The 23,620-nt window shown below is 48.4% G+C and overlaps 1 protein-coding gene across 1 annotated transcript in view; it reads left to right on the plus strand.

The window, feature by feature from the left end:
• TACC2 (transforming acidic coiled-coil containing protein 2) overlaps nucleotides 1-23,620 on the plus strand; it is a 395,420-nt gene that overhangs the window by 4,105 nt on the left and 367,695 nt on the right. Inside the window, exon 2 of the mRNA XM_086922962.1 lies at nucleotides 2,941-3,011. Coding sequence (XP_086779088.1) covers nucleotides 2,979-3,011 — 33 coding nt within the window. The 5' untranslated portion in view covers nucleotides 2,941-2,978. The remainder of the gene's footprint in view (nucleotides 1-2,940; nucleotides 3,012-23,620) is intronic.

The raw sequence follows: 23,620 nt of genomic DNA on the forward strand, positions 1-23,620 counted from the left end.
GGAGGGCACTGTCCATGTTTATGCTTAAACAGGCCCAAGGGGTATGCGAAGCAGCAAAGGCAACTCACTTGCAAATTCACATTAGTTTATAAAACGTTCTAAGCTTTGCAAAGTGTACAGATTGCAAACTTTTGTTTGGTTTGCAAAGTTTTTGATTTTTTTTTAAATGAAAAAGGGGTCAACTGTCCCGCCCCATTATCCCTTTCTGATAGAAACGTGCTGCTGCTGCTCAGTTCTGGTGTGCCCTCTAGGCTGATCACCTTTTTTCTATGTAATTACAGACACGATTTCCTGATCTTTAGTGTAATCACCTAATGTTTTCTGGGTGTTGTACTTTTGCCCTGCTTCCATCGAACTAATTAGATTAACACACCAGAAAAAAATGTGTAGGCGAAAAGTTCAGGGCTGTAGATAGTCACTGTAAGGACCTAGAGTGAGGTGGGCACCCGAGTCCCACAGTGAGGATTGCCGCATCCAGGCTTCTGTCCCCTGCTTGAAGCTTCATGCCTTCCCCCACCCATCAGGCGCAGTTGACCTGATGCTGATGTCCAGCCATAGCAGCAGACAGCAAACAATCCCCTGCCACAGTATACTGTGTCCTTCGGGGACAGGACATTACCCAACAGAAAAGTGAGGATCTTTGCGAAGGGCTACGTTTTCCGCCTTAGTCTGGTGTGGTGAGTGAAGTCATTCACTCTCCCATCCATACATAATGCCAGATTGATAGGTTTGTAGGTCTGTTGGGAGCTTTTCTTAGGGACCTTCCAAAGGAACAGGAGATGGACATTGATCTGTTAATTGTAAACATTGTTGAATACTTGGTTTCTTGAGTAGCAGGAGATTCAGGCTTGTTGTTAGTGACTCTGGAGGAAGGTTGCAGTGACTGGAGCGACATGTGACTGAGTGGGAGATGTAATGGACAACGGAGGGAGGTGATCCTCACCGTAGGATGTTTGCAAGAGCCCAGGACACTCATAATGTGTGTCTGTGCAATAAACTCAAGATGTGCAGTTTGGGCGTTCACCTATGGGGATCTGAGGCGTGACAGAGGTGTGGGTAGTTAGTTTGTTTTGAAGATGAATGTTGTTGATTTTCTTCACTATATAATTTGTTGATTACAGTTGGTATTACCTAGAGTGTGGTCTGCAGAGCCTGGGGGTAGACGGGGTCACGTGACTGGATTGAAGTTTCATCTGTGTTGCATTCATCTGCAAAGATAATTTAGTAGTAGTGCGTTTTGCTGACAGTAATATGTTCCAACTTGTGGTGCAGTGTGTATTCAGAAGTCAGCAATTCTTGTTTGTTTGAAAGCTGCCCAGTGTTCCTCCTCTGTGTTCCTACATTTTCTGCTTTGATTCACTTTTGAGTTCACCAGGGCGTGGATTATTTGAGACTGATACTTACTTTCTGTTCTGCATGCTTATTAACGTTTGCCTTGAGGACATGCAGCTGATTAAAGAAGGTTATTAAATAGTCAGCATCTATAGTGCTAAATACAGTGGCAGCCAGGGTGGTGGCCTCCTGGACAAGGCAATCGAAAGGAACTTCCTGAATGAATACGAGAAATGCTTGGTTGGTTTGGTTGTCTGGTGCATATGAGTTTACCACAGTGCATTGTGGCGGGGGTGGCAGTGCTAGTCTCAAGGGGTATAAGTACGTGTTTGAGAGAGGTTAATTATCAGGTCCACAGCACTGCCTTTAAAGTGGATGGGGTCTGTGGTGTGCTAGGTGGAGTCCAATGCTTTGAGATGCTGGATTAGGGCTACCTTCATATTATGGCATAGGAATCTCCAAAGCCTTTGGAGAGTCAGAGGAAGATGTTGTTTGCCAGACTATGAGAAATGATGGTCAAAGAATCGATTACTTCATCAATGGAGAATTCCTTTGCTCATTGAAGGGGCTTATTCACAAGAAATCATAAAGCTGGAAATGCGTCAGAATGGTACGCCTCCCAAAGGGGAGGCGTAGGGAGACGCAATGAGGTGAAATGTTTTCATTTCTCCTCGTTTTTTTTCTCTTTCTATGCATGCTACATTCTGAAGCACACATAGGAAGAGGAAATCATCTCTCGTGAGTGTTTTTGTGCAGGAAGGTGTCCCTTCCTGCACAAAAAAAATCATCTCTGTGGCGCAGGCACCCTTGCACCACGGTGCAAGGGTGCCTGCATCGGTGCATGCAAGCTAATTGTACCACAGCGCAGGGGAGAGCAAAGGGATCCATCATATCATTGTAGATATGGCGCAACCCTTGGCTTCGGAATTAACGCAGCGCGGCGCAGCCAAATGGCTTATGGCACCGCGCTGCATTAATTTCTTGTAAATAAGGCCCTGAATCTGTAACTGAGGAGGAAGGTGACTGTGAGGGAGGGAAGTACAATAAAGGAGTGCCATGCATCGGATCGTGGCTACCTTCAGGCTTGCGCATGACCAGCGTGGTTTCTGTATAATGCTAAGGCCACCGCCTGTGTGATGGGTGTAGTTGATGTCCTGCATGTTGTATCCGCTTTTGGTGAATACATCCACTAGGTGTCTATGTGTAGATGGGATTTTGCTAGGTTTCTGTGATGAAGCGTGTCTAGATTGCATGAGCACATGGTGTCAGCGATGATGGGGTATACCACGTCAGTGGTGTGTACTACTGCGGAGAGAGCCCTGATGAGGTATTTTGTTGACACGTGTAAGATGCAGTGTGGGGCAGGCTCTGCCCCTAGAGCACCGAAGTCCTTTCACCACATTGTGGGGGAGTACGGAAAACATGGCAAGAGAGTTGAGGTCTCAGAAGAGTAAAACTGGGACCAACCCAGAGTAAAAGTCCTGAACCTGGGTCCACTGAGTGACAGGTCCCAACACATGTTTTAAATCCGATTCAAAAACTGTTTTTGTCAATCAGTGTATATTGTCTTCATTGACCATGCTAACACGATCTAACCACGTCTTCCAGCTTCCTTCCTGCTCTGAACGAGGCTGACCAGAAGAAGGATGGGCTCCGAAGGCAGCAAGCCGGACGCGAAGGTACCGTGTGGGACGGGTACAGCATGTGGTGGAGCCTGGTACAGTAGGGTGGGTGGGTGCCGCGTGGGTGAAGTATGAGCAGGTGATGTGGACTTCAGAGAGAATTTAGGGCACGTGGTTGTCTCGGTGTGGGTGGGTGTGAGCATGTGGGTGGGGCTCAGGCACAGTATGGCAGGTGGGCAGAGGCTCAGGTACTGTGAGGGAGAGTGTGGACTGGCCTAGGGCCAATCTGGTCTGCCCAGGAAGCAGTAAATAAACGACACAGTTGGCAGAGTATGCCAAATGTCAAGCTTGCTCCCAAGCAGTTACCAGGACTGGGGCAGAGTCAGTCACATGACAGACCAGGGCCTCTGAAATGCAGATAAGACTGGTGTAAAGTAATGTGCTTGAAAGATTCCCATAGGCTGGGGCCTCGAAAAGGTACGCACAGCTGACAAAGTGTTATCCTTGCCAAAAAGCTCTGACTAGATGAAGCCAATAGAACTGGGACAAAGTTGGCCGCATAGCAGGCTAATCTTTACGGGACTAGATTGTTCTCAGCAACAACAGATCTGATGAGCAGGCTTACAAGGATGTTTACAGTTTCCCTGAGGGCCAAACCTATGCCATACTCCTCTTGAATTTAAAGATTTCCCTGCACACACATAGGAATTTAGTATCTGAATGGCCCTAAAACTGTGGGTCTTCACATGTGTACAGTAGATGTGATACATGACAAAGGGCTGTGTTATTACTTTCAGTCGCTATGGGACTTTGCAATTCTTGGTCAAGGTTATTTGTGCTCAGCTGTGTTTAAACTATGGTATGCTGTGGCATTTTGCAACGCGCTGTGTCTCTGAAAGTCTTCCTGGCGCAAATACTGAGATGTGCTCACCATAACACAAATAATGGCTATACTGTCAAAGAAAATAGTATTGAATAATTTCTTAAGGGACATACAATGGTGTCCCTGCTGTAAAGGAAACCGCAGTGCTACTGGCTTGCTATGTACCTGCATCTGTGGCTTTCCTTCTGTCTCTCATGCATGAAAAGAAAGAGAATTTCTAAGGAATGGGTTCTTCCCTTTTAATGACTGCTTGCAGTGCCACTCCAGGGACGAGTCGCCCTCTGCAGAGGTAAGGAGTGCAATTTTAGGTCTGAAATGCCATGAAACTTTCACATTCTGACATTTCTCTTTTATGAGAAGTGATTTTAGAATGTAGGTGCTGGAGAAAACCATAGAATTATACCCATAGGAGACACAATTTGTAAAGAGGATGGGCCTCATTTATGAAAAGTGACGCATCGCTGCGTGAAAACAGCGATGCGTCACTTTTTACTGCGCACTCCTTGCGACACCAATGATGCGTCATATTTAATGTATGACGCATCATGTCGCAAGGACTTACAGATACGTCAGTATTTCTGACGCATCTGTAAGCGCAAAAGTGACGCATTGCTGGAGTGTGTCACAAAAGTGACGTATCTCCAGCAATGCGTCCTTTCACATGGGGAAAGCCCCATGTGAAAGGGCTTGCGTCAGTCTTACGCCTGCTGTGAGGCAGGCGCAAAATTTTGACGCAACAGCATCCTAAAAGTGACGCAGTGAAATCTCATAGATTTCACTGCGTCACTATTACGAGGCTTTTTGCGGGGGAACGCCCCCTCTGCATACATTATACCTGACGCAGGTATAATGTGGCACAGGGGTTTAAAAAGTGACGCATCTACCTAGATGCGTCACTTTTTAAATATGGCGCAACAAGGCACATGTTTTACGCCGCAGATGCGTCACAAAAAGTGACGCATCCGCAGCGCAAAACTGACGCAAGGCCTCATAAATGAGGCCCGATATATTTAACATAAATCCCAATATTTTGAGCATCGTATGAAATATTGTATATCCTGATTAAGCCTACCAGCCAGATTTGCTGCCGAAACAACACATTCACCTTTTTATACACTCAATATGAAATCTCAGCATTCATAAGTTATTTGATGAACTTTCTTTCTTTGCACAATTCTTATTCTAAGGCATGTACTTTTGGAATGGCTATACACTTCCTTGTATCATATGTTTGTGAGTGGCATTAAAGCATGACTGTATATAGAGTGTGATGGCTAATGAGGTGGATAATGATTGATATATAGCCTTTAAAATATATGTACTAGAAACCGCGATGTTCATTTTAAGAAAGATAGATTTGACTCTCCAGAAAAGTTTCTCATGTTGATTTTGAAGATGTGTTTCCTCATTCATTCACATGTGAAAAGGTAACAAAATAAATTACTTTTTTATAATATGCAACTAATGGCATTAAATTAAGCTAACGGAAAAGACAGTGCCCGTATTTAAAATTGAGATTAGTATTATTGGTAAACTATAGTTTTCTTTTTTGGACATATGACCGTAACCTCATTCTGCAGTTCTGCTGGACCAATCAGAGGCTCTAGGTTTTCTAATTGTGCGTGCGTTCAGCGGCAAAGCGGCCAGGCTCTCCACTGAATATTCCCGCAGAAATGTCAGCATCAAAAAGGACACACCCAACCCCAAAACACAGAGCTAGGAGCCAAATAAGTGAGGCCCAGCCAGAGGAGATATGACGTATTCAACTTAACGCAAAGATCATACATGATGCTACATTTTAGAGCAATGGAAGACGGCAAGAAACATATTCCGGAAGTCCAGGCCGTTCGAATAAGCATAATCATTCCAGTGTATTACAAGGCAGGGTGGCTTGGACCTAATTTAAAAAAGCAAGAAAGCATTTGAAATGCTGAGATTTGCTCGCGGCTGGTCCTTGTCTAGAGTGAGCAGAAAAACAATGAAGCGGAATGTGCCTACGTAATTACCAAGAAGTAAGAGTCATCCAAGCATTTCTCCCATCCCTTCTTTTTTTCTTCTAAGTGGACTTAATAGGAGTAAGCTTCTATTCGGGAGTTGGAGAAACAAAAAATGGACTATGGTCAGATTGGTTGATTCCAGACAATGTCAGAAAGGTATCCTTGAGAATGTCCAGGTATATCACTATGGAAACTCCAATGGCTGTGGCACCATGTCCAGCTATTTTGCACTGTGGTCCAGATATCTTGCACTGGCCATGAGGAGCTGTGTCTTTGATGCTCTCTTTTTATTCAAAGCCAGCCAAAGACAGGTAAGTGGTTTGTGAAGACCTCATGCGAGCTAGAAGATGATGTGATGAGCGAGAACAAACGCTGAAGCCACCTTCAGAATGATAGCACTGCCCACAGCAGGAACGAATGAGCTGTAACCATGGACGAGGGTAGACCTGAAGGAAGTGGGGAGGGCGGAGCTTCAGTGCTTCGTCACTTTACCACAGCAACATTCAGAAGCTAAGAAAAGAAGTATATACACAGCACAGTGACCAGAAGTATCTTCACAGCACGGGGACCAGAAGTATATACAAGACCTATCTAGCGGAAGAAAACCTGTGCCCCACTGTGAGCTCCAAACTCTCAGATGAGAAGGATGTCATAGTTGCATATTGTTCTAGAAAAATCCTGCCCTGCCTTAAATTGTCCAAGACGAGAGGTGCAAGTGGGTCGCCGCCCCACAAGGGTAAGAAGCAGCTGGTGAGCGGTCCAACAGGTTCCTCTCTCCACACACCCATGTCTCTGTTGAATCAACACCACTCCCATACATGTTGTCATGTGGGAGTAACTAAAGGGCAGGTGTGCAGTACTAGGCTCCGGTGGGTACTTTGCAGCATCTCCGGGGGGCAGGGGGAACACAGCAGTTCTGGTTCTACACTGGTCACGTGCACCCATTGGACGTTCCTCAAACATAAAACAAATATTTTTTTTCCAGGCGCTCGCAGTCGTACTAATTTAGCGTCATGGCACTGTAAATACTGAGGGGCAGAGTTACAAGCCCCTTGCTTGACTTTTGCGCCGATGTTGCATCACTATTATGACGCCGACGCAGCGTAAATGTTGTGGCCAATTACAACGTGACAAATCTAGGGAGATGCGTCACATTGTAAAGCCCTGCATCACATTATACCTGCATCAGGTATAATGTATGCAGGGTGGGAGTTCCCATGCAAAAAACCATGTAGAACTGATGCAGTAAAATCTACCAGATTTCACTGCGTCATTCTACGCCTTCACTGTGTCAAAATCCCTACGCCTGCACAGACCAGGCGTCAGGAATGACGCAGAGCTTTTTGAATGGGACTCACCCATCTATTGTGGTGCATTGCTGGAGTTGCGTCACTTTCATGAGCAACTCCATTAATGCGTCACTTTTGCGTCAACAGATACGTTAGAATTTCTGGCGCATCTGTTAATCCTTGCGTCATGGAGCACTGTATTGTAAGTACAGCGCATCCATTGTGTCGCAAGGACGTTCGGCGCTAACGCAAGGAAACAACGCATCTATTCAGATGCGTCAGTTCCTTGTAAATATGCCCCTGAATTTGGTCTTAATCAGCCACCGGGTGCTCATTTTATCTACTTTGGAAAGATGAAATTCACAGTCAAACCTCCCAGACAAGAGCTGTAGCATAAAAGGCATTGACTGACCAACAAACCACACCAGCAAATAAGGTATCATGAATGGCTTTATTGATAAAACAGAATAGAATATGTGATTTTCAAATCCCAGCAAAAAATGACAGGTTTCCTGCCTGGTGTTATGCAGTGCTATTGCGTCCTGTTAGTGCCAGCACAGTGTTATTGTATTGTCTTTTGAGTCGAATCAACGTGGGATTGCTTGTTTACCTCCAGTGTCCTGGGCACACTGTGCTGCTGGACAACAAACTGAATTACCAGTTAATCCCCTTTAACACCGGACTCCTGGGAGAGTGATGCAGAGCCGCCCAAGGCTTACTCAAGGAGTGGGGGTAGGGGGGCTCGGACACAACGGAACACAGAAGTATCATCCAAAGAGCGAACACTTCAGGCCGTGCTTTACTTTGTTTAACAGAAAATAATGCACACATTACAAACACTATACATAAAATAGGGCTATACATAGAACTACAGATCTAGCACCCTCCTCACCATACTTCAGACCCCAAACCCCAAACATTTCTGTAGCGCCTCTGTGCTAAACGCAATAGTATCACTTACTGCCCCGGTCTCTGCACAATGTCCCTCGCGATCTTCAGTACGTGGTCCAGGGGCGCTGTCTGCAGTCTCAACAGTCAACAGCAGAGGCACAATCTCGGCGTTTCACTTTCCACCCCTAGCAGCCACCAGCCCCCGGTGCCACGAAGTGTTGGCATTAACAGAGTTTGGGCTAAGGGTCCGTGTGTGTAAGCACTTTGCAAGGGTTTCACTCACTTCCTATGCAGGGCCAAAGTCCTAAATAAGCATTTACAATGCAATGGTCTCAGCATTCTTAAAGTTAGAGCTATTGGCATTGCTCATGACATTATTTTTATGTATATTTTTGTTTTTAAAACATAAATAAATGGCATTGTCATTTACAATGCCAATAGCAGGGCAGGAAAGCAAGCACAACGAACGAGGGGGAAGGACAGCAAGCAAAAGCAACGAGGGGGCAGGACAGCAAGCACAAGCAACGAGGGGGCAGGACCGCAAGCACAAGCAACGAGGGGGCAGGAGAGCAAGCACAAGCAACGAGGCGTCAGGACAGCAAGCAGGGCAGGACTGGCCATAGCAGGCATAGGGCAATCCCCCGGTGCACAGCACAGGTGGGGGCCGGTTTTGGGCCCCTGGGGGCCATTTTTGTTACAGGGCCGTTTTTGCAGCATAGCTGTAAAATCGGCCCTGTACCAAAATCGGCTGAAAACCGGCCCGACAAAGAGCTCGGCTGCACCTCCAGCACCCCCGAGTGGGGAGGGGGGGCGGTCGAGCACTTTGCCGGGCCGGTTGTGGTTCCCAGTCCGGCCCTGACAGCAAGCAAAAGCAACGAGGGGGCAGGAGAGCAAGCACAAGCAACGAGGGGGCAGGGGCAGGAGAGCAAGCACAAGCAACGAGGGGGCAGGAAAGCAAGCACAAGCAACGAGGGGGGCAGGAGAGCAAGCACAAGCAAAGAGGGGGGCAGGACAGCAAGCACAAGCAACGAGGAGGGGCAGGACAGCAAGTACAAGCAACGAGGGGGCAGGACAGCAAGCACAAGCAACAAGGGGGCAAGACAGCAAGCACAAGAAACGAGAGGGCAGGACAGCAAGCACGAGGTGGCAGGACAGCAAGCACAAGCAATGAGGGGGGGCAGGAGAGCAAGCACAACCAGCGAGGGGGGCAGGAGAGCAAGCGCAAGCAACGAGGGGGCAGGACAGCAAGCACGAGCAACGAGGGGGGCAGGACAGCAAGCACGAGCAACGAGGGTGCAGGACAGCAAGCACGAGCAACGGGAGGGCAGGACAGCAAGCACAAGCAACGAGGGGGCAGGACAGCAAGCACAAGCAACGAGGGGGGCAGGAGAGCAAGTACAAGCAACTAGGGGGAAGGACAGCAAGCAGGAGCAACAAGGGGGGGCAGGACAGCAAGCATGAGCAACGAGGGGGCAAGACAGCAAGCACTCACCGGAGGACTCTGCAGCTTCGCGACTTCTTGTGGCGGCGGTCGGCAGAAATGGCATCAGGAAAGCCGACATTTTTGTATTCGGGGCGTGGTTTTTGCTGTTGAGTGACGGATTACGTCATGGAGTTAAAAACTGCAAAAACACGCCCCAGAATCCGAAAAAGACGGGGCTTGAAAGGAGTAATGCCCCTCTCCTCCAATGGCTGGCCTCCGTTTAGGAAGCCAGCCAATGGAGAAGAGGGGCGGGTTAAAGCCCCCATACTAAGAAACATTAAATCTCGGAGCAAGACTGCGGAAGCGCAGCCTACGGTCTGAAACCTAAAAAGGAAGTGGGGGGACGCTGTCATCGGAAGTGGCGTGACAACAGGAAGTGACGTCATGAAAGGTGGCTCCGATCTCGTCCCAGAGAGACCAAAAGGTGAAGTTCAGCTGTTTGACAGGGGGGACGGCGTCCGCCCTGTAAAATAAGTGGGGGACGCCGTCCACCCGCGTGGTACCCCGACTCGATCCCTGTGACCTATGACACCGAACCCACTGAACAGGCCCGCTGCCTCAAACACACGCTGGAGCGCTCACAGGCGGTTGCAGGGACGGCGTTTAGTGCCTGTTAAAGAGGGCTTGAGACACAAAAGGGGGTTAATGGTGGTTCTGGTGTCCATTCACTCCCTGTGAGAAAGGATTTAAAAGGGCCGTACACTTTTACACTGCTGATTAGGGTCAGGTGGTATCAGTGCCAGGTTGTCCACAGATCGGGGCATGCACTCCCAAGGAAAAGCTGGCACAACAAGGGTTGCTATCTTGGTAGCACGTGACGGGTTTCCACGTGGTCAGCACTTCCTGGGTCCCTGAAGGCCCAGCCTGTCACCTCTCTGCATCGCTCGAGTCAGAGAAGGGACTGAAGTGTTCCTGGTTGGGGGCGGCACCAGGCAGGGCCATAGACAATTCAAGCACCTATGCCACGTTGTAGGCAATGACTCTCTCTCCAAGCCAATGGCGTTGCGTCTGGGTCCTGACACCCCACCTCTCCTGCGCCGCAGCCTCATTTCAGTGGCAGGTGGGAATCACAGATTTGGGGCTCTAGGGACCCGGGCAGGGGCGCAAAGACCTTTCTCATATAAGGCTGCCTCACACACAAGTCGGAAACACATTTCCCAAGGCACACTCCTGGATGCGACCAAGGCCCACACAACCCATGGCACACACAAAATGCACACATGCCTTCCACAAGTACCGTAGCCACACATGAGCAACCAGCCCATCAAGGAAGACTGGAGAAGCTTCTAGGTAGGGAGGCCAGCAGACACCCCTGCGTGAAGGACATACGTCCCTTCACTAGTATTCAAGCAAGGGGAGAGGATGTGGTCTCATGGCTATACTGCCGACTTTGTAGCTGGGAAACCAGGGTCGACTCCACATCCTGTGATTCTCAGCAAATCACTTAATCTCCCCGTGCCTAACAAAAAATATTAATGTGACATCAGACATCGGCTGCAACTCCAAGCCTATGTTTATCAAACATACTCTCCAAACTGAGCTTCTGTGTATCCAGGGTCCCCTTCTCAATACACCTGAGCCACTGTGTATCAATCACATCTCCTGTGTATCCAGGGTCCCCTTCTCCATAGACCTGGGCCACTGTGTATCAATCACATCTCCCTCAGCGGACTGGGGTACTGTGTATCAGACACATCTCAACTGCCCACCTTGATGCACTGTGTATCAACACCCCTCCACTCTGACACTCTGTGCATCATGGGGCCCTGTGGACCAATGCATCCACTGAGACGTGTTTGCTTCACCCAGTAAAGTTCCAGGGTCAAATCAGCTGAAACTTTCTTTCTTCCAAGATGGATAAACGCGAGCTGTGTGCCGATAAATATCTATCGGTAGCGCCATAGACATCTCTTGTGGTGGACGTGTAACCCTGTAAATACGCCTGCTACGTCATCAAACACTCTTTTCTCTCCACGCCGAATCACTCTCCACTCTGAGCCTCAGCAGAGAGGAATAACATAACTCAGAACGAAGGCGTCAGGATATGTGGGGGTTCCGAAGACCGGCAGAAAGTTCACTGCTGATCCGGGCGCAGATCGCTAATTCCTCGCAAGACAGAGACTGCATTATATCCTCTGAAGTCGATAACAATAGGTACGATTGGGACATGTTAACGACTGTTTTTACATCGCTGTAGTCGAACAGCATGAAATGGTTTGATTAAAAAAGTGTGCTCGTTAATCACATTTAGTTAAACCTGTTGGCTGAGCACTTCCTGCGCTTTTCTCCATAACCACGAGATGGGGCTGTTCCCCTACAAGTGGTGCGCCGCAGAACCAGGAAGCACTCCAAACGAAGAGGCTTATTTACAAGCCCTATGTGCAGCCCGTGGGTCACTTTTATCATGGGACAAAGTGGCGTGCAGGCAGCGCAAGGGGCTGGTAAATAAGCCCCATAGAGACCTTGGGGAAAAGTCACTTTTTGTGATGCTGCAGTGGTTTAAAATGTGCTCCACACTGCGCCCTATTTACAAAGTGACACATCTAGGCATATGCGTTACTTAGTAAACCCCTGCGCTATATTATACCTGCATCAGGTATAATATAGCGCAGGGTGGGCGTACCCCCGCTAATAAGGCTCGTAGGAAATCTATGAGATTTCACTATGCCACTTCTAGGACAGCACTGCTTCGAATCCTTATGAAGAGTGAGTGATGAAGCCCCTTTCTTATGGGCCTTGCCCAATGTGAAAGAACACATTGCTGGAATTGCGTCTGATTTCAGAAACCCCCAACAATGTGCCACTTTTGTGAATACAGATACGTCAGGAATACTGACATATCTGCATATCCTTGCGGCATGGAGCGCCGTACAGTAATATGGTGTATCCATGGTGTTGCAAGGATGGCGCATTGAAAAGTGTTGCATCGCTGTTTTCACAGAGCAATGCAACATTTTTCATAAATGAAACTCATATAATATCAATAGAGTGAGGTGTTGAGAGGAGAACAGGTTATGGTGAATCCATTGGATCGCTACGCATGTCACCTGTGGGACTTTTACAAAGGTTTGCGTGATTCTGTCTGCTTTTGAAATGAGTTTTCAAGACAGAATAGAAAGTGCTGCTGCCCACCCAGTAACCCCATGCCTGGTGTGACCCTTCTGCAGGTCGGGGCTTTTCATTTCAGATAAGATTGCATTCTGGGGCTTGTAGTTTCATTTTTTCCAATACTACCTACGAGCCTACGTGTCCCATCGGGATGTTGAATGAAATCCAAGATCTGTTTGTGGGTGTCACACGCCATAGGCCTCTTTGGTGAACATGGCAAGTTCTTATGACAGCTGTGCCAGTGGCGGCTGGTGACATTTGAAAGTGGTGAGGCATAAAAGTTCTGGATGAGTGCCCTGTATTGAGCGAGTGTAGCGAGCAAGGCTGACCATCATAACAAGGATTGTGGGCGAGGGGGTTTCTCCCTGTGAGAAATTTTGAAAAAAGAGTGGGCAAATTGTACATTTTCAGGCAAATTTGAGAAAGCAAGAAGGTTAATAAAGCAATTTTGAAAGTGTGGTTATGACATCAATAAAGAGATTTCATGTGAAAAGTCCAGAGAGCAAACAAAACAGGTGGAAAGAAGGGAACAGGAAGGATGTGTTATGGAGAGATCCCAGTGAACACAATGATCTTCTCCATGGAGCTGTAATATTAACCGAATAAGTGATATAGTATAAGTGGTAACCAACCTTACATGCCTGTTTGGGAAGGAAGGAGCAGGAGAGGGAATGTTTACTACTCTTCTTTACTGAGGGTTTTAGTGTCAACGATTTAAAAAAGTTGAAGCATCTTTTACTTGTAACAGGCGTCAAAGAAACAATGCCTAATATCTAATAATAATGGTACTAAAGTTATCAACCTTGGAAGGATGAAAGGTGGAGTCGACCTATTCAGGATTCAAATCCATCCCTTGTAGGGTAGACCAAATGTCAGCAGTGAGCACTAAATGCTCAGGGCAACGGACTTGCATTCGACTAACAAGGGAATCTATTTTTCCATTTCTCTACAATGTTTAGCAGAACGTTGTCATAAATTAACATCAGACCAACTGCTGTTCCCTCCAGATTCAAAGCTGGCTAGCTTTTATTACCACAAGAGAATATCTTCCTATCTGTGGAACTTGATTACAGAATTACAGCGTGCACAAGAGAAGCACTTTGGCGGTATGGGTTGGTGCTCTGTAGTCTCCAGTGATTACATAAAGCGCTGAGCGCACACAGCTACCCGCGGATCATCAGGGATTTACAGCGAAGGGCGCAGTGCTTATGTATTCTACAGTTACCCAGGTGCGGCCACGTGCAGCCTAAGTACATATTTCAAATACAGAGTCCCACAGTGAGAATGTCTCGAATGACACCAGGAGGGTAATTAACCAGCAGGACTATGGGGCAGATTTATGTTAACTGGCGCATCCCCAGGGATGCGCCAGTTAACATGCACCACAATGCGCCACAGCTCCGCCACCCATGGTGCGCCGCATTTATAATGCGGCACACCATGGTGCAAAAACGGCACAGATGCGTGACACATCTGTGCCGGAAATGTGGCGCATTGCTGGAGTTGCGTCGCAAGCGCGACGCAGCTCCAGCAAGGCTCGGGGGTACACCATGTGCACAATGCTGCGTCAAGACCTACGCCTGCTTCAAGCAGGCGCTGGGTTTTGACGCAGCATTGCCCTGAAATTGACTGAGTGAAATCTCATAGATTTCACTCAGCCACTTTCAGGAGGCGATCCTGCGCAGGAAGGCCCCCCCTGCGCAGGAACGCCTCCTTATGGCGCAGTGCTTTACAACGTGACGCATCTCCTAGATGCGTCACGTTGTAAATAGGGCGCATTGTTTGCGCCGCAGTTGCGTCAAATAAAGTGACGCAATTGCGGTGCAAAGAGGCGCAACGGCCTCATAAATCTGCCCCTAAATGAGTAATGATTGTGCCAGCCTTGATAATGGAGCCCTCTGAGTTTTTGTAACAGCTAGCTTTCATGCTGATGTAAATACAATGTTTTACTCTACCCCCAACTAATTGGAACTCCTTTTATCGACCTTGATCGGATGAAAGTCAATGATAGCACAGCCAGGACTTCAACTCGTGACCTCCTACGTGCATGCAGATTTCTGCGTCAGGTGCATTGACTCACATATCTCTGTCTTAGTACTTAGTAGGATCGAGGAACAACCGTTAAACTAAACTGTAAGCAGCTCAGGGACACCCACTCCCATTTAATCTGTACTTCAGGAACTGGCTCGGATTCTTATCAAAGCGAAGGCCTAATGGAGAACATGCGGAAACCTAGGTGCTACCCTTGTTAGTCAGATGCACAAGCTAATTTTTAAAATACATTGTTGGTTCTGTTTTGAAAATCGAGCTTTTAGGCTGAAATGTACTAGTTAAATCAGCTGAAAATCATAACTTCAGAAGTTAATCTGAGTCGAGGCAGCTACCATGGCGATCACGCCATACACCAGCTACACGAGAAAACGAATTGATGACATGTCACTGAGTGCAAGCGCGTGCTGCATGTGTATTGTAAGCGCTGCGCGTGCAAAACAAGAAGCTAATGAAGGTTTTGCTGGCTGAGCCCCAGCTCTTATGACGCGAGGCCACCATTTTGAACATGTTACCCGGGGTAGATGACTGTACCACCACAGAATCAATACCTGCACCAAGTGGTCCAGTGGCGTGGCATGGCAGACATGGACCCGATTTCAATAAAGAAACATGGTTCATCTGTTCCATTGTCCAGTTGGCCTTATCTTCAGCAAAGCAGTTTCAGTTCGGCCATGCATTCAGTCCTTCTCCCTGAGGGCCCGTGCTCCATGCTACCTCAGGTGCAGCTTTTGGACGGGATTATGTAACGCTAACGACGTGAATATAACCAATCCCGCTGCTTCTCTTATGATGTTTTCAGCATGATGAGAGAAGCTGCATGATTGCACGGAGCAGGCTAACCAAGCGCTCCTTGTGCGACTGGGAGCCTGTGTCTGCAATCCACCGCTGTTATCACAGAAGCTGAATTGATGGGGTGGTACAAAAGGGGGTGGTAATGGACGGAGCATCTGAATCAATCAAACACTCACACCCAGTCAAAAGATCTGGGTTTAATCCATCACCGTTCTTTAGCCCACTCTGCCACCCCAGTTCAGACATGGCTATATGCAAATCAGTCTGACCCTGTGCCTCATGGGAACAGTCCAGCCCGAACTGCCAAGCCATGTCTTCCCTGGACCGGAAACAAGCTTCCGAGGACCGTTTTCTGGCATTCCAGCCGTCTTCAGCCCGGCTTGCTTGAATCCAGTGGCAAAGTGAGCAAGGGACTCACGTCTGAGTATACCCTGCCACACTTATGGTTTTAGGCCCAGATCCTTGCACTGGGGTGAATGTATGACATTGTTCTACATTCTGTCCATCAACTGTGTTTTTTGCAGTTTTCACCCCGAGTGTGCTGGGTATACTCAGACGTGAGTCCCAGGCTCTCCACACCACTGGAGTCAAGCTATCCAGGCTGATGAAGGCTGATAGCCAGAAACCGGTCCTTGGATGCTTGATTCCGGTCTGGGAAAGACATGGCTTGGTAGTTCGGACTGGACTGTTCCCATGAGGCACAGGGTCAGAGCTGATTTGCATATAGCCAGTGTCTAACCCAGGGTGGTGTGGAGTGCAAAAAAACGATGGATTTAGGCCCAGATCCTTGTACTGGGGTGAATGTATGACATTGTTCTACATTCTGTCCATCAACTGTGTTTTTTGCAATTTTCACCCCAAGTGTGCTGGGTATACTCAGACGTGAGTCCCAGGCTCTCCCGCCACTGGAGTCAAGCTATCCAGGCTGATGAAGGCTGATAGCCAGAAACCGGTTCTTGGATGCTTGATTCCGGTCTGGGAAAGACATGGCTTGGTAGTTCGGACTGGACTGTTCCCATGAGGCACAGGGTCAGAGCTGATTTGCATATAGCCAGTGTCTAACCCAGGGTGGTGTGGAGTGCAAAAAACCGATGGATTTAGGCCCAGATCCTTGTACTGCGGTGAATGTATGACATTGTTCTACATTCTGTCCATCAACTGTGTTTTTTGCAATTTTCACCCCAAGTGTGCTGGGTATACTCAGACGTGAGCCCCAGGCTCTCCACACCACTGGAGTCAAGCTATCCAGGCTGATGAAGGCTGATAGCCAGAAACCGGTCCTTGGATGCTTGATTCCGGTCTGGGAAAGACATGGCTTGGTAGTTCGGAACGGACTGTTCCCATGAGGCACAGGGTCAGAGCTGATTTGCATATAGCCAGTGTCTAACCCAGGGTGGTGTGGAGTGCAAAAAAACGATGGATTTAGGCCCAGATCCTTGTACTGGGGTGAATGTATGACATTGTTCTACATTCTGTCCATCAACTGTGTTTTTTGCAATTTTCACCCGAGTGTGCTGGGTATACTCAGACGTGAGTCCCAGGCTCTCCACACCACTGGAGTCAAGCTATCCAGGCTGATGAAGGCTGATAGCCAGAAACCGGTCCTTGGATGCTTGATTCCGGTCTGGGAAAGACATGGCTTGGTAGTTCGGACTGGACCGTTCCCATGAGGCACAGGGTCAGAGCTGATTTGCATATAGCCAGTGTCTAACCCAGGGTGGTGTGGAGTGCAAAAAAACGATGGATTTAGGCCCAGATCCTTGTACTGGGGTGAATGTATGACATTGTTCTACATTCTGTCCATCAACTGTGTTTTTTGCAATTTTCACCCCGACCAGACGTGAGTCCCAGGCTCTCCACACCACTGGAGTCAAGCTATCCAGGCTGATGAAGGCTGATAGCCAGAAACCGGTCCTTGGATGCTTGATTCCGGTCTGGGAAAGACATGGCTTGGTAGTTCGACTGGACTGTTCCCATGAGGCACAGGGTCAGAGCTGATTTGCATATAGCCAGTGTCTAACCCAGGGTGGTGTGGAGTGCAAAAAACGATGGATTTAGGCCCAGATCCTTGTACTGGGGTGAATGTATGACATTGTTCTACATTCTGTCCATCAACTGTGTTTTTTGCGAATTGATGGGGTGGGCACAGGTGCGCATGCGGGGATGGCCAACGCAAGACAGCCGGCCAATCTAACATGTGCACTCCGCCCTTTAGGTGTCATCCTTAATAATGCAGTGCTGCTACTAATCAATCAGCAGGAAAGAGTCATCCCCGCCCTCACAAACCCAGTGGCACGCACTGACGCCGAACATATTGAATAGTTGGTTTAGTGTTGCACTTTCAGCAGGTGGGGCGAGGCTCCTCCGCCCAAAGGGAGCAACCACCACTGAGCTGTACCCTAAGAGACGTAAGTGCTTTTGAAGGTACAGCATTCGAACCTCTGTGGGGCTCGATCGGCAGACTAGCTAGTTCTCCTTCACTCAGGCAGAGGTCTTTCTGATCCTGAATTTGGAGAAATGTTAGAACTGTTATAGATATGCCAACCACAACACCCACAGTGACTTCTGAGGATCCCTGCCACAGGAACCCTGCGATTCTCTGAGTGCGGGGCTGCCTACTGCAGTAACACAAGCACTATTAAAGGGACAGGCTCTCGGATGTTCTGCATTGAAAGGTAACGGTGGTGGCCAAGGGCTTGTTACTGTATGTAAACACATCTTCTCTGTTGGGACCTCTAGTTCAAACTCCTCAGAATTGGCATACATAGCGCTATAAAAAGCAGGTGATGCGATTACCCAAACCAATGGTGTTGATTAAGAATCGCCTGCGTGTACAAAGAACCCTCTTACAGGTTATGTCACCACAGACTCCAAGTTACCAGGACACCAGGGTCTGGCTGTTCCACTTCTACAGGCTATTCTAAGTCAGTCCAGTGGGTTCACCTACAGTGAATTATGACTCCACCCCCTAGGATGCATTACAGAGACTGATCTGAATGGGGTGGCCTAGTGGCTGCATTTTCCATTTCTGGTTTGGCTACAGACAGCATTGCCTACTTGCCAGTCCTCATGTTATCAGTACTTTAAAACATGCATAGTGGGCTCTGGGTCTTCCACAGAGAAGCCCTTCTTGCTCACCTCATGCTATTATCTCTGTAGTGTATTGTTCGACCTCTTAAGGCGTACTTCATTGCAATGTAGAATAGGCTATTTTACATCTAAAAAGTACACTCAATTGTGCACATTCAATATTTTATGTTATACAGGCACTACGTACGTACCTATACAATTTTCCCACTACATGATCATTACCACCATAATTATCTGCTTGAAGGTAGTGTGTCTGTGGTTCCTGAAGCGGAAGCCGGGAACGGTGTGTGTTTCAGACAAAATTGTAAAACTGCTAATTTGCACATTATTTTAAAAAATCTTTTAACTGCTTTTTTAACCACAATTGGCGGGCACTCACCCTTTGTTACTGCGACCCTCGCGCACCCCTACTCTGAGCCTATAACAGCCGATTAGGCGCTGCATCGGCCCGAGGAACTTATTGGCGGCGCCATCTTGGATCAGTCTTGAGGGCGAGCAGATTACTTGCTCGTCCCTCCCACCCTGCACTGCATAAAAGCCCAGCATCTCACAAGCGCTGCTGCTTGAAGGTAGTGTGTCTGTGGTTCCTGAGGCGGAAGCCGGGAACGGTGTGTATTTCAGACAAAATTGTAAAACTGCTAATTTGCACATTATTTTAAAAAATCTTTTAACTGCTTTTTTAACCACAATTGGCGGGCACTCACCCTTTGTTACTGTGACCCTCGGGCACCCCTACTCTGAGCCTACAGCAGCCGATTAGGCGCTGCATCGGCCCGAGGAACTTATTGGCGGCGCCATCTTGGGTCAGTCTTGAGGGCGAGCAGATTACTTGCTCGTCCCTCCCACCCTGCACTGCATAAAATGGAACCACCCTGTCGGAGGCGCAGCGGATGAGCGCAGCGGGCGCGCCGGCGGCGCGCCGAAGGCTCGCCAAAGGCAAGCCCGTCTGCGCCCGTCTGCGCCCGTCCGCGCCCCGGAGCGTCCAGCGGCCACAGTCCCTGCCCCAATTGAGCCAAGTTCCCATATACAGGTCGCCTGTTCTTCTGATGAGCTACACCGGCTAAATAGTCACTCCTCTATCTGTTTTCCCCAAGAACCCTCAGCCAACAACTTAACCAATTGCCCTCAATGCAACTTCTCTTTCAATCAAGATACCCTGTCCATAACCCCTCCGATCTTATCCTACAAGTTTTGGAGTATAAACTGTTGATCTCTTTCAAAAAATAAAGATCACATCTTTGATCTACTTGCCTCTTCCCAACCAGACGCGCTGTTCCTGACTGAAACCTGGCTTCATGCCAGCTCGGGCCCAGAGGTCCTAGACACAATTTTTTAAACACTGCAAATGATGTGAGTATTACTTCTTCACAGTCAACAAATAGTCAGACTTAATCTGAACACACAAACACATGGAGATGTATATTTAGCTAATTCAGCTATAAATGCAATAACCCAACACAACAGTATCACGACAATTTCTACTGCAGTTTATTTACAATTTCATAAAATTTCAGCAAGAAGAAAAAAGAAAAGTTGGTGCTCAGGTGATGAGGAGAAAAAAGGTATAAGTAAAGGTTTAGAATGATTCAGTGCAACAAAGAGAATATTTTTACATTGCACATATAAAGCCTACCCATACACAGTATATATACAATATTATACAGGGGGACAGGGAGGGACTGGTGTAGGCTTTGAACAATAAAAATGGGGGAATCGTCGACGTTTCGACCCTGGCGCAATAAGGGAAATTCACCACCTCTGCTGCGGGTCTTCTTCAGGACGGTTGGGGGGGGCCTGGGGGGGGGGAAGCACTACAAGAAACTGAGAAGGTGTAGCAATTCCAGATCAGTTGGGTGATACACCTCTGACTGAGAAGTTCAGCTCTGACTGAGAAATTCAGTTGAGAAACCGTTGGTACATAACGAGCACTCGAAATCAATCGTGCCTAGTCCGGTAGCGCAATGAACATTGTACCGGTGGTAGAAGGCGAGGAAGAACTAGGTCTAGTTCAAGAGGACCTCAATTCAGTTCGTTATTCCTTGTAGTTCGGAAATGGGCAGGCCGTAAATTGTCAGACTTGGTAACTGTAAGCTCAAACCGGCAGCTCCCGACTCTCACATCCGAGGACTGTTATATTTCTATTCAACGTATCCTCTCTAGGTGCTCACAATGTGGGAGAAAAAACACCCAACCTCTCCCTGCGTAATCATACGATTAGGCATACATTGAAAATCCACAACAACTGGAGCACACCAATTATAATAGCTTCAAATAGCTTCAACAGTCAGTTGAACAAACAAATAATTATTCAAGATTTCACAAGATTCGTCTTCTTTTATTTCTTTTCCAATCCCAAACCTACACCTGCACTACATGACTGGAATGAGGCAAAGCAAATTGACCCTAGTACTGACCAATGAAATACATGTATGTGCTGTGCAGCCAGGCTGTATCAACTGTGTTTAATTTTTGTTGTGTTTTGTTGTGTTCTTTCACGCGCAACTACACACTGTACAAGCACTTCGTCCATCTTTCATTGCACGTGGAACACTCGTTTGAGCTATATTACTTATGACGTGGTGTTGTGGTGCTAACTTTAGCAAGAACGATCTATGCGTGAGTGTGAATTCACTTTTGAAAGTAATTGACTTAGCGCGGGCACTCCGGATGGAGTGACTAAAAGTGTCAACATAACATAACCTACTCATGACAGATTGCTCGACAGGTTCCATCTGAGATTGCGCAACATTACTACCCGATCCAACAGAAGCAGATGTATTTGTATAGTGTAATACGCCGAGGTTCAGAGGAACACACGGTAACTAGCCCTGTCGATTGTTACTTGCTGTGACGATCCGGGCACGCCTTTCCTGGAGGGCAATGCTCATAAAAGGCCCGAGTGGAGGAGATCTGCAGAGCAGGCAGCAACCTTTCAAGTGATCGCAGAAGAATCGGGCAGGAGAACAGGGGCTAACGGTGCAGGAGCCGCGGGTCTCCGCGGACCCCCTTCTCGATGGAAAGGCAGCTGCATGGGTCCTTTGTCTGTGCAGAGATGGGCAAAACATGCATACGAAAGCTTTGATGCTGCTTAACTCAGCCCTTTATCCTTGCAGGGTCGACATAAAGTGTACCGCATACTTAAAACTGTTTGGAGTGTTATTGTGCATAATTACCACCCCTCCCTCTTTCACAGAGTTACCGTCCCTTATCTGTGTGCTCGCACACGGTGCGCCCCCCTCGGCCCCCCAGCCTGTGCCCCGCCCCTCGGAGCCCTATTTGGCAGGCTGCTTCTGTCTGCACCAGACTCTGGGGCTGTGGGGGGTGAGCAGTGTCCGCTTCCTAGCGCTGTGTAGCGGCTGGAGCCGTGGAAGCCCGAGGGGTCAATGCACTCGAGGAGGGAGAGAGCAGCCGGGCGTGCCCTCCGTTTGAAGAGGTAAAGCGCTGCGAAGGGCTCTCGCGCGGGACGGGAACAGTGCAGGGCCAACAGGGCGCCCACATTCACAGCTGAGACCGGAGACTTGGGGTCCGTGTGGATGCCTCAGACAGACGTACAGCCGCTAGGGGGTGACGGGGAGGTATCCAAAGATTCACCACAGCTCTGGCCACCTTTCCCCCTCACTGAAGCCGGGGCCTCTCAGAGCTGTCTCCGTAATATCTCCATACAAGGCCCGCTGCAGAGGCGCCAGGCGGGGGGCGCTGCTGGGAGCCGGGCGGTGTGTGAAATACAGGGCACTACTCTCCCCCGCCCCAAAAAAAGGTTGTGACTTGCCCATTAAAGCCCCTCCGAGAAGTGCTGGTGCTGCCCCGTGACACTGCCCTGTCAGAAAGTGGCGCAGTCCTGTTTAGAAGTGCAGATGCTGCTGTCCCGGTAACTCTCGCTTCCCCACAAGTACTGCTGGTGCCGATAATGTACCGGTGTCCCCTCCACTGTACAGCCTCCCCGTGACTCTCGGCCTCGTTGACCCGAGCTGTCGCACAGTTTACCTTGGGCACATGTGGCGTGCTGCTCTCCGGATCCGGTAACATCCCCCAGTGCGCACAGTGCTCTGGCGTGAGTGACTGCGAGGGGAGGTCTGAGGCTGGAGGGTATGGTGTGTCACTGTCACTGCTGTGTGCACCTAGAGTGTGTGTGTACATGTACTGCTGTTCTGTGTGCACCTAGTGTGGAGTTGTGTGTTTGTGATGTTACTTGTTGTATGTGTGTACCCAGTGTCTATGTGTTTGTGTGTATGTGTTTTTACTGCTTGGTCTGTGTGCATCTAGTATGCGTGTGTCTGTGTACCTTGTGTACCTTGTGTGCGCTGCTTGTTCCGTGTGCCCCTAATTTTTTTTGGGGGGGGAGGGGCGTCTGTGCTGCTGCTTGTTCTGTGAGTACCTAGAGAGTGTGTGTTTGTGTGCATGTGTTGCTGCTTGTTCTTTGTGTGCAAAGTATGTGCGTACCTGGCTACTACTTGTTGTGTGTGTACCTAGTGTCTGAGTATGTTAGTGTGTGTGCTGCTTGTTCTTTGTGTACCTAGAATGTGTATCTGTAGGTGTGCCCCCCTTTGGTGCTGCTTGTTATATGTGTACCTAGTACGTGTGTGTGCCTGTACTGATTGTTCTCTGTGTACATATTGTGTGTGCGTTGTGTGTCTATGCCACTGCTTGTTCTGTGTGCTCCCATATGTGTGTGCATGTGATCTTCTGATTGCTCGGTGTGTACCTAGTGTGTCTGTGTTGCTTGTTCTTGTGTGTGTGTGTGTATCAGATCTGCTGCTTGTTCTTGTGTACCTAGTGTGTGTGCTGCTGCTTGTTCTTGTGTACCTAGTGTAGCTAGTGTGTGTGCTGCTGCTTGTTCTGTGAATACCTAGTGTGTGTGCTGCTGCTTGTTCTTGTGTACCTAGTGTAGCTAGTGTGTGTGCTGCTGCTTGTTCTGTGAATACCTAGTGTGTGTGCTGCTGCTTGTTCTTGTGTACCTAGTGTAGCTAGTGTGTGTGCTGCTGCTTGTTCTGTGAATACCTAGTGTGTGTGCTGCTGCTTGTTCTTGTGTACCTAGTGTGTGTGCTGCTGCTTGTTCTGTGAGTAGCTAGTGTGTGTGCTGC

Source organism: Lissotriton vulgaris, chromosome 5, assembly GCF_964263255.1.
Source record: "Lissotriton vulgaris chromosome 5, aLisVul1.2, whole genome shotgun sequence".
Lineage (NCBI taxonomy): Eukaryota > Metazoa > Chordata > Amphibia > Caudata > Salamandridae > Lissotriton > Lissotriton vulgaris.